At 42.9% G+C, this 12,090-nt stretch overlaps 1 protein-coding gene across 3 annotated transcripts in view; it reads left to right on the top strand.

The window, feature by feature from the left end:
- Nucleotides 1-12,090, top strand: part of RNMT (RNA guanine-7 methyltransferase) — a 97,167-nt gene that overhangs the window by 8,593 nt on the left and 76,484 nt on the right. For all 3 annotated transcript variants that reach the window (XR_004538387.1, XR_004538386.1, XM_033934157.1), the window contains exon 2: nucleotides 5,158-5,432. Coding sequence is in view for 1 of the 3 variants with exons in the window: in XM_033934157.1 (XP_033790048.1) it covers nucleotides 5,223-5,432 (210 nt within the window). In the remaining 2 variants the exon portion in view is untranslated. The remainder of the gene's footprint in view (nucleotides 1-5,157; nucleotides 5,433-12,090) is intronic.

A 12,090-nucleotide genomic window follows, 5' to 3' on the forward strand; every position in this document is an offset into this window, starting at 1 on the left:
TTGATCATATGTCTCTTTAGCTATAAATTATAATATTATTATTAAGACTTAGCTAAAAAGGAACATTTATAAACTATAAAGAGTTTTACCTCATGCAAAATTGTCATTTCTTTAATAAGACATTAACCATTTTTTCTGAGGCCCTCGAAGTATCTACAAATCCAAAATATGGCCCTTCAAAGGGTTTGAGTTTGAGACCACTGAGTTAATGGGAAATAATTTGAGTGGAGTTTGTAAAAATGTACTGACTCCAGTTTCAAAATAAAAGCTCACAACATTATAGTATAGGTATTTAAGATTATAAATTACATTACATTACATTAGGGATTTCTATTCCGCCATTACCTTGCGGTTCAAGGCGGATTACAAAAGAATTATTGGGGAAGTATTACAAAGAGATATTACAAAGGGAATCTGATCATTTTCAAGGAGTAAAGAGTATGGATAGTTGTTTTGGGTTAGGGTTTTAGTGAGAGGAGGGAATTGAACTTGCGGTGTTAAGTCTTTTTCAGGGATTTCTTGAAGAGAATGGTCTTTATTTCTTTTCTAAATGTTTTGTAGTCTAGGGACGCCGTCAATAGGTTGGAGATTTGGTTGTCTAGTTTGGCTGCTTGGATTGCTAGGAGGCCATCAAATAGTTTTTTTTCCATTTAACCTCCTTGATTGGGGGGTGTATGAATGGGGTGTGAGTTTTCCTATGTCTGGTTGAGGTGTTATGGATGAGGCGGTTGTTCAGGTAGTTTGGGCTGTCTCCGTATAAAGTTTTAAATAGTAGGCAGTAGAATTTAAATTGTATTCTTGCTGGAATTGGAAGCCAATGCAATTTGAGATATGCTTCTGTAATGTGGTCATGTTTCTTCAATGAGTAGATGAGTTTCAGTGCTGTGTTTTGAATTGTTTGTAGTTGTTTTGTTATTGTTGCAGGGGAGATAGAGAATATTACAGTAGTCAAGTAGACCTAGTATTAGGGACTGTACTATGAGCTGGAATTGTGTTTTCTCGAAGAATTTCCAAACTAGCCTTAAGTTTCTCATAACTGAGAATGATTTCTGTATCGTTTTATTGACCTGTGGTTACATGGCGCAGCATCTGTCAATTGTTATTCCTAGTAATTTTTGAGTGGATTGTATGGGGTAATTGATTGTGTTGATTTCTATGTTGGTTATGGTTGGTATTTTGTTTTTTTTTTGAGGAGGATGAATTTTGTTTTGTCTGGATTCAATTTCAGTTTGTGATTCTTCATCCAAGTCGCCACTGTTTGGTGTATTGTTTCTGTCATGGAGTGTTTTGGTTAATCAAAAGGTATGAGAATGGTAATGTCATCTGTGTAGCTGTGGGAGGTTATGCCTTGTTTGTCCAGGTGGGTGCTGAGGGAGGCCATGTTTAGGTTGAAGAGTAGGGGATAGTGAGGATCCTTGCAGAACACCGCAGGGTTTAGACCAAGGTTCTGATTTTTCTTTGTCTGATTTTACTCTATATAGGTTCTTGATTTTAGGAATCCTTCAAACCAAGAGTACACTTTATCTGTGATACCTATTGTGTCCAGGATTTGTAGTAGGATGTTATGATCCACCAGGTCGAATGCAGCGGTCAGGTCCAGTTGTATGTGCATCATTTTTTTAACCTGTGCTGAAGTGTTGTCTAGTTGTGTCCATGAGGGATCTTAGTAGTGTCTCTGTGCTGAAGTTGGATCTAAAGCCGGATTGCGTGGGGTGGAGTATGTTGTGGTTTTCTAGGTAATTAGTGAGGAATTTGGCTACTAGTCCTTCTATTATTTTGACATAGAGCGGAATAGAGGCAATGGGTCTGTAGTTGGATGTTTGGTTTATTGGTTCTTTATTGTCTTTGAGGATTGGGGTGATGATGATTTCGCAGAGGTTAATTGGGTAGTGGCCACTTGTGAGCGTGATTTGTATCCATTTTAGAAGCAGAACACAGAATTTTGTATTGGATGTTTTTAGGAGATATGGTGGACAGTTGTTGAGGTAACAGGATGCAAAGTTGTATTTTTTGTAGAATGTTGAATTCTGGCCATTGTATGTTGGGGAAATGGGACCATATTCTGTCTGCTGCAGTTGAACCTCTTTCTGTGGGCAGAATTGTGAGTTCAGTAAGATGGATAGAGTTCATTGAGGGTAGCTCTTACATTTGTAATTTTGTTTTGGAAGTGTTCTGCTAATAGGGTGGCTGAGGGGGGGGGGGTATTGTTAGTGGTCAGGTAGGGTTTGGTGTCAGTTAGGTTTTTTAAGTATTTGAAATAATTTTTTAGTGTCTTGGGTTTCAGTGTCTATTAGGTTGGTGTGGTGCTCGCTAAGGCGCCTTTGACAGCACGCCAAACGGCGGTGCACCGTTAGGCGCTGAGCCTTTTATTGGCTCAGCGTAGTCACGTCAGTGGGGGGTAGGGGGCGGAGTGTGCTCCTACGCCAGCAAATCCTGTCTGTCTGCTCCCGGTTCAAGAAGTGACAGAGCCAATGAAAAGGTGTTGGGTGTTTCACTGAGCCTTCCAACTGGCTCAGTGTAATCATGTCAGTGGTAGTGAGGGGGAGGGGCAGAGTGCACTCCCACACCGGCAAATCCATATATTTTTTTTGTTCAGGCTCTTTTTTCAAACTTCAAATGTATTTTGTGATCTCTTAGTCCTAATTTTGTACATAAAGAAATGTCTTGTTTCTCTTAGATTTACTATACATAGTAGGAGTCAGATAGCAGAAAAATAAAGGAGTTGGAGTCGAAGGTTTGATGTAATGACTCTATAGTTCTGGTTGTATCTTTATCTGATATCTTAGAACAGGGGTAGGCAATTCCAGTCCTCGAGAGCCACAGGCAGGTCAGGTTTTCAAGATATCCACAATGAATATGTATGAGATGGATTTGCATGCCCTGCCTCCTTAAGATGCAAATCAATCTCATGCATATTTATTGTGGATATCCTGAAAACCTGACCTGCCTGTGGCTCTCGAGGACCAGAATTGCCTACCCCTGTCTTAGAAGCTTTGCATACGCACAATGTGCGATTCATAAGAGCAAAACCAAAGTTGCTGTCACTCAAAATATATGACTTATTCATGAACTAGTTTTATAGCCCTTTACATTAACGGGTGCTAGAATATATGTGGTATCTGTCTGTATTTCTTTCTCTCTCTCTCTCCTTAGCCGCTTTCTGTTTTTCTTTTTTTCTGTTCTTCCTTAACGCATCTGCTTATTTAGCTCCAGCTCCTGTTAATAAAGGAAGTGAGTAATTATGTTTAAATTCCCAACCTCCATTATCATATCTAACAACGCAACTCCAGCTGCAAAAGAGCCATTACTTATTCTGCACGCCAAGTAACTACTGGGGGGGGACTCCTCGGTCTGAAGCTGACACCCCCTGATCTTCTCTCACCACCCAGCAAACCAAAAATCAGCAATCCATAATCGTACAGCTAATGTTTTTCAGAGGAAGAAATAAAAACAGCATCAGGCTCAGATTTAGCATCAGGAAGAGCAGCAGCAAAGCGACTTATGAAGCCTTGATCGACCTGCTCCATCAAAGGATCGGAGAGTTGTCCATTCAAGACCGTGATTGTGTTACCTGCTCTCTTGCGGGAATAGCTGGAAGCCCTGGACCGGGAGCGCTGGCTGTCTCCCAGCGGTCTCCCCATGCAGTCCCCATGGCAGGATCGCACTCAGCAACATGCCATGCAGGAAATCCCGGGTGTGGTGCCTGTCACCCTCGGGCCCCTGCGGTCTTTGCGCACCGCCCGGACATTTGATTTGGGACAGGCGAAGACTGCCCAGCCGCAGAACTTGTGAACTACTTCCAGAGCCTTTAGAGACAGGTTAGCAGAATCGCGTTTCTCTGCCAAGAATATCTCACCCCCCCTTAAATCCGGCGAGATCTCGTTTCAAGACAGGTTTATAAAGTTGCTCGGGCGTCTATCGCTTCTGTTCGCTGGGTTCTCCAGGTACGAAAAGGTCTGGGTTTGTGGGAGGCAGAGTGAGGCCAGCAATCCAGCTGCTGCTGCTCATTCATTAAAGGAGGGGGGGCTCCAATCATCCTTCGGCAGACCCACAATGCACAGAGAGCACCAAAATAGAAATCTGGCCAGATAACATGGCGATCCTTCCACCTTGGGTTAAAACAGTGCAAAAGGATGGTTTCATCAATTCAAGATCCACACAACTATTTAAAAAGTTTTACCAAAATTCTTCTTATTTGTAGGAATGTTGCCAGTACAGAACATTACACATGGTTTTAAAGGAACATTACATTGCAAAATGGAAATAAAAATACTATCCTATTTTCTAAAAGACTGCTGTATTATAAATAATAATAATGATTATTTTAATAAGTTTTATAGAAAGTTAAATGTTTACGTACTACAACCAGCTGGTAATAAAGCATAGATTATGATTCATAGAAAGCTTTATTCATAGTTGCTGCATAGCACAATGTGATTTATACAGCACTCACAGAACCAGTCATCAATAAAGACAGGCAAAAAAACAACAACCCACTTTAGAATAAACACTGATCATTTTTCAAAACACAATTATATCTGTATATTTCAAGGCAGAGTATGTCATGGGTGCTACAAAGAAAGCCACATGATTCTAGAGCTCCCGCCTTGAACGCCATGAGCCTCGGTATCCACTGTCTCAGCCGCCCGTGCCAGCACCTTGCTCAGGCCTCCGCTGCTGCTTTTTCTTCCTATGTCCTTCAACACCGCCCCGGACATGGACACCTTCGGTTGCGGCAGCGCCTGCAAGGGCCAGGCCCGTTCTGGCTCCTCCGGACCCGGCACTGACTCTAAGCCCAAAAACGGTAAGCGGCTCCACGGAAAGTCCTTGGTGTGTTCCCGACATCTGAGCTGCATCTGTGGGCGCAGCCAGCTGGAAGCAGCGACTCCGACCTTTACCGGGCCCTCCAGTAGCTCGCACTCCCATATCCCTGCCCTCCCAGCAGGGAGTTTTGAAAGCAGCTACACGCAGCGGCGCAAGGTGGAGAGCAGGGAGGCTTTTGTGACGTAATAACCGCGCAGGCACACTCTTGCCGGCACATCCCGACAGATCAGGGATCAGGGAACACGCGGCGCGAGTACGCATGCGCGCTTAGCGTTTTATTATTATAGATAGTGTTTTGAATATAATACAGTTTTCACTTCTTTACTATTTCAGGTAATTGAATGAATGGACAGACATAATTTCTTTAATCCAATAAGAAGGCAATATACCTAAGGAAAATGGACAGTTTGGTAAGCAATGAAGAAGTTGCAACAGAGAAGAAATCTTTTGAGGAAGAGAAAGAAACTGTGTGCAGACCTACAGAAGAGGACTGCAAAGAAAAAAGTAGTTCTGAAGAAAAGAATGGTGCTTCTAGGATGTCAAGTCAAACTGACAGTACATCACGGAAGAGAAACTTGGAAACAGATGATTCTCCAACTAAATACCTAGTGAGTATAATGAATATCTTTTAGTAAAGTATGAGTCTTTTTGCAGTGAAGGTTTGTAAGAAAAAAAAAAAATGACTTGCTGAGGCCCTCTTAGATTGATTATTACAGTTTCATACGCATTCTTTTGGAAATGAGTATTGCAGTGCTATTACTTCAATACAGGGTTTGACAAATTCCGGGCACCAGGCCACCATGGTGCCTAAAATTTGCACCCCACTGCCTGGATTTCATACCCTACTGAAGATTTTTTGTTTCCTTTTGCAGTGCTGCTTCAAACTGCTCCTCCTTTGCACAGCGATCAAGCTCTTCACATACTTAACTATGCGGTCCAGGAAGTCTTGCAAGACCTGAAACCCTGAGACTTTCCAGATTTTGTGTACTGATGTGGAGAGACTGATTGTTGTACAGAGCCAGGAGGAGCAGTGTGAGGTAGTGCTGCGAATAGCAAATTAGTGGCTGCTTTGAGACAGAGAACGACTGGGTGAAGGCTGCTGGGGGTTGAGGGGGGGTTGAGAGAGAGACTGATAAGGACCCATGTCATGGTGATAAATAAACAAGACAAATGCTTCTTTCTTTGTCTGCTTCACTGTCCTGCACAAATGGGTGTTATCCCTTCCTACCAGTGGATGGAGATAGAGAAACCTGAATTCTGCCAGTGACTTCACCAGCATAAGTTGAGGTGCTCCCTGAAATAATCCAATAGTTTTCTCTGCCTTCAGCAAGTGGTAGGTCATGCCGATAGGCCAGGGAAGCACTATCTCCTTGCTTCACTGGTTGCAGCCAAGCAGCATGATGTAACCTAGCAGCTGCTCTCAGGGTTGCAGCTTCCAACCGTACCTGGTTGAGTGTGAAGGGTTGCTTAGCAGTCCCCAGTTGCACTCCTTAGTGCCTCTAAGTGAGGCTTTGACTTGGTCTTATGGGGCCTTGCCAGAGGGTATGGGTCCCCATCCCCCTCTCTTGCCCCGTGGTACCGACGCCCCCCACCCCCCGACGATATCGGGGCAAGAGGGAGCCCAAGCCCTCCTGCCCCGCGATCGCTAACCTCCCCCCTGATTACGGTCCAGCAGGAGGGAACCCAAGCCCTCCTGCCCCAGGCACCCGCGGCACCCCCCGACAACATCGGGGCAAGAGGGAGACCAAGCCCTCTTGCCCGTGGCACCGACAACCCCCCCGACGATATCGGGGCAGGAGGGAGCCCAACCCCTCCTGCCCAGGCAGACCCCCTATCCCCCACCCCCCACTACAATACGGGCAGGAGGGATACCAGGCCCTCCTGCCCTTGACAGAACCCCCCCAACGACCGAACCCCCAATCGGCCCCCCCGCCAACCCGCGACCCCCCCACGACCCCCGCACCCCCAATCCCACACCCCCATACCTTTGAAATGTTGGTCGGACGGACGTATGCCAAGCCCGCCCGTCCGGTAGGCCAGCCGGCTCCAGAATGGGGCCGGATTGGCCCAGGCGGCTGAAACCCCACCCACGGGTGGGGCCTAAGGCGCCTAGGCCAATCAGAATAGGCCCAGGAGTCTTAGGCCGCTCCTGTGGGCCGGGTTGGACGTTTGGGGCTCAGGCATTTTTTTGGTTCATTATGGGGGATAAGTGTAGGTGGTCTGGGCGTTTAAACAGCTGAATGTAGAGGCAGGCCATTATCAAAACAAACCTCCTTTTGGACGTTTTTTTGGTTATGGACATTTTCCCTGCTTCTGCTTTCAACGTTTAAGGCCTTAAGCCAAAAAGGGACTAAGACTACCTCCACCTGCCTATAACTTAGCTCTGTATAATATTTAAGAACAGATACTTAAGAGCATTTAGGGATCTTTAAACAAGGGAAATTTTCTATAAGATAAAATATTGCTGAAGAAGTAGAATGATTAATTAAACAGGATTAAAAGTAACTCACTCTGATAAAGGCCCCCAAATTATTCTTCCTTCTTATTGTTGCTTCTGGTTAGAAGGATGAAGGAAGTCTGTCATCAGGGGATAGCATGAGATGATGTTCTCTTGTTGGAAGAATGGTTTGGAGTGGACCATGGAGTCTTGGATACAGATGAGAAGTCTAGCAAGTTGGGCAGGTGTCATGCAGCAATCCAAAGAGAGAGAGCTTAGGTGAATCACCCCTTTTTATGGACCATAGGAGCTGGAAGTCAGATCCAATCACAAGTCAGGAATTCAGTTCAAACTGGTTCTTTGTTTTCTGATAACTAAATTCTGATAGGATTAAGAGAGTCATTGGGAGTTTTATGAAGTTGGCTTCTCTTTTGTTATATCCCAGCTTCTGACTTCTTAAGTAGTTAAGACTTTTGTTCCAAACCCTTTGTCTTTTGTTCTGCTCCAGCCTCTAATTTGCTGTTCATAGCTTGGAGAATAGAGTTCAGTTTGGCACTACTGCATCTTCTATTATTTTGCATATCTGTTTGACACTGTTACCAAACCTAGCGATCTTTTGTATTCACTGAAAAGGATATTTAACTTCTTTGTTTCAGGTTTGCAGTATGAAAACAGATGGCTAGAGCCTTTCAGATGTCTGCCCCAGAATTAGTTCAGGCTATATTTTTTTAAAATTGTTACATTCAGCAAAATTAATCATATCGTAACACATCTAGCCCAGTATCCCGTCTTCATGGTGGCCAATCAAGGTCCCAGGTACCTGGCAAAAACCCAAACAGTAGTAACATTCTATGCTACCAATCCCAGGCCAAGCAGTGACTTCCCTCATGGCTCAAAAACAGACTATGGACTTTTCCTCCAGGACCTTGTCTAAACCTTTTTAAAACCAGCTATGTTAACTGCTCTTACCACTTCCTCTGGCAACGCATTTCAGAGCTTAACTATTCTCCGAGTGAAACATATTTCCTCCTAATGGTTTTAAAAGTCACCTAGTCTTTGTAATTTTTTGAAAAAGCAAAAAATCGATCCACTTGTACTAATTCTACACCACTCAGGATTTTATAGACTTCAGTCATTATATAAGAGGAGTCCATTCCCTTTATCATTTTGTTTGCTCTTTGAACCTTTTCTAATTCCACTATATCTTTTTGTTACATCCACTCTGGAGTCATTACAACAGGTGTTTCATCTCAACCTGTGAATCGGGTGTTGCAGAAATCCAGCCACTTGGCAAAGGAACACAGAACCCCCTGCAGTTTTCATTTCTACAAGTGAACCATTCAGAAGTCTTTCTGCTCTACTTCCTTTTTTATTTTTTTTTGCTTAAAGTTCGTTTCTTAGTGACCCTTTGGAGGGTTGTCTGCCTGGGAAAGGACACAGTTCCAAAGAGCCAAACTGCTGCTTTGGGTGGACTTGTGGAGCCAGTGGTGCTGGCTTTGGAGCTCAGGGTCCATGCCCCAGGGAGTATACTTACCTTCTGAACTTGTCAGAGGTTTAAGCGCAGGCTGGATGTGCTCTGGATGTGTAACAGACCTCAGGATATTGGAGCGCTGGCTGCATTTTCTCACCACCCCAAGAGGTTCCATGGGGGTGGAGGTTTCAGTCTGAGTCCATCTGACTGGCAGCCCGAAAATCCTGAAGGTTGAGGTTGGTGAAAATCTGAGGCAGAAAATCCTTTCCTTTCCCTTCAGCTGAACAGACAGATCTGATAGGTAGGCACTGTGGAGACTTAAGTACAGCCCCATTACTTCCACATTTTAAATGACATCTGAACACTTCCACAGTATATTGCAGCAACTAATCCAACAGGGACCCCCTGTTTCGCCTCCTGGCTATATTGGGGATTTACTCTTTTTCAAAATTCACTGCTGTCTAAAAAACAAAATGACACTGGCAGTGAAGTTTGAAAGAAGCGATTGGAGACATGCCACAGTTTGGCTTGCAGCTAAGTAATCTGTAGAGATTTTTGTTTTTTTCACTGTGGTTATTGAAGTTTGAACTTTGTTCAGATGGGATCTAAAAGAAGCCTGATGTGTGAAGTGCAATTATATTGAAGAACTATAGAGAACTTTTTGTAATCCATTGATTTTTTTTTTTTTTTAATGGAAGATTTTTGGACTGTTATAAAGGGGAGGTTTTTTTAAATTAACTATGAAGCTGAACTTTGGTATTTTTCTCCCTTTTAATATTTTTGTAAGAAGAGTTGAAGGCTTAGTAGTTGCAAATAGAGTGTGTACATTTTTTGGTGAGTAATTGAAATCACCCATTATTATTATTTGCCAGCTTTCATAGTCTCTGAAAACATTTCTTCGTCTGTCTGCTCATTCTGTTCTAGGGGAAGGTAATATAATCCTATCTGTATATTCCTTCCCTTCACACATGGAATTTCCTCCAATTTGATCTACTCCATCATTGCGATATAATTCGTACCTAGGTAACACAATGTCCCATTGATTGTCCTCCTTCAACCATGTCTCTGAGATGCATTATTATATCTACCTTTTCATTCAGTGCTATATACTCTAACTCTCCTATCTTATTTTTTTAGGCTTCTAGCATTGCATACAACACTTCAAATTGTTTTTTTTTTCCTTGTATCTACAGGCTGCAGAGAAGATGACGGATAATTTGAATCCTTTACTCTGCCTTCCTCTTAAACATTCCTGGCTTTTTTTCACCATTATTGAAACCTCTCTGTTGGGGCTCCCTAAATATCCTATTTCAATAGTGGCAGATAATATGTGCTAATCTTTAGTAAAAGACCCCCTTAAAATTTTTGTAGATTTTCCTCTATGAATATCAACTGAAAATATATGGTCAGAGTTATATTAAGCGATGAAAACAAAAAACTGTGGATACAGATGTTCTGGAGATAATTTATTAAACACTGACATATAAAAACATGAAAATTCAATTAAAAAAGTACAATGAAAAAAAATACAGTCATAAAAATCCAACCGGACACTACACGGTCCGTGTTTCGGCAAACACGCCTTCCTCAGGGGTCCTAAAAGGAAGAAGTAATGATGAATAATGATAAAGAGAAAGATAAGAAGTGACTGTGATGCCAATCTGGAGCATGCATATTAGTGTCTATACTTGACTGCAAGATAAAACAAGTGAGCCAAGTGTGATCATGGGGTGGAAGGAGACGTACATAGATGGATCAAAAATTGGTTGGCGGGTAGAAAGCAAAGGGTGGGAGTGAAGGGCCACTACTCAGACTGGAGGAGGGTCATGAGTGGTGTTCCGCAAGGGTCGGTACTTGGACCACTGCTATTCAATGTATTTATAAATGATCTAGAAACAGGGACGAAGTGCGAAGTAATAAAATTCGCAGACGACACCAAACTATTTAGTGGAGTTGGGACTGAAGAGGACTGTGAAGATTTACAAAGGGACCTGAACAAACTAGAAGAGTGGGTGACAAGATGGCAGATGAAGTTTAATGTAGAGAAATGTAAAGTCTTGCATGTAGGAAACAGAAACCCGAAGTACAGCTATACGATGGGAGGGCTGGTAATAGGTGAAAGTACCCAAGAAAAGGACTTGGGGGTAATAGTGGACAACACAATGAAGCCATCAGCACAGTGCGCAGGGGCCTCTAAGAAGACGACTAGAATGCTAGGTATTATCAAGAAAGGTATTACAACCAGAACGAAAGAAGTTATCCTGCCGTTGTATCGGGCGATGGTGCGCCCGCATCTGGAGTACTGCGTCCAATATTGGTCGCCATACCTTAAGAAGGATATGGCGATACTCGAGAGGGTTCAGAAAAGAGCGACACAATTGATAAAAAGGTATGGAAAACCTTTCATACGCTGAAAGATTAGAGAAATGGGCTCTTTTCCCTGGAGAAGTGGAGACTTAGAGGGGACATGATAGAGACTTAAAAGATCATGAAGGGCATAGAGAAAGTGGAGAGGGACAGATTCTTCAAACGTTCAAAAACTGCAAGAACGAGAGGGCATTCGGAAAAATTAAGAGGGGACAGATTCAGAATCAATGCTAGGAAGTTCTTCACCCAAAGGGTGGTGGACACCTTGGAATGTGCTTCCAGAGGGTGTGACAGGACAGAGTTCGGTTTTGGGGTTCAAGAAGATAATTTCCTGAAGGAAAAGGGTATAGAAAGAGGATTGCTATACAAGTCTTGAACATGATGGGCCGTTGCGTGAGCGGACTGCTGGGCGTGATGGACCTCTGGTCTGACCCAGCAGAGGCACTGCTTATGTTCTTATGCTATATAGAGAGGCTTGAAACATCGACAAGAGACATAAGAGGAAAAAATGTGCCAAAAAAGGCCGAGAAGAAAAAGTGCCATGGTGTGTATTAGAGTATAAGATTAAGCACATATAGCATGATCACACTTGTCTCACTTGTTTTATCTTGCAGTCAAGTATAGACACTAATATGCATGCTCCAGATTGGCATCACAGTCACTTCTTATCTTTTTATCTTTCTCTTTATCATTATTCATCATTACCTCTTCCTTTTAGGACCCCTGAGGAAGGCGTGTTCGCCGAAACACGGACCGTGTAGGGGTACGGTTGGATTTTTATCACTGTATTTTTTATCATTGTACTTTTTTAATTGAATTTTCATGTTTTTATATGTCAGTGTTTAAATTATCTTCAGAACATCCTATCCATAGTTTTTTGTTTTTGTTTTCATCGGTGGATTGTTTTCACTGTGGATTATTGGGTCTCCCCATTTTTCTTCAGTTATATTAAGGAAATTGGTGCCAAAGAGTGAGTTCTGTAGATAGCTTT

This window comes from Geotrypetes seraphini, chromosome 2, assembly GCF_902459505.1.
Source record: "Geotrypetes seraphini chromosome 2, aGeoSer1.1, whole genome shotgun sequence".
In the NCBI taxonomy this organism is placed as follows: domain Eukaryota; kingdom Metazoa; phylum Chordata; class Amphibia; order Gymnophiona; family Dermophiidae; genus Geotrypetes; species Geotrypetes seraphini.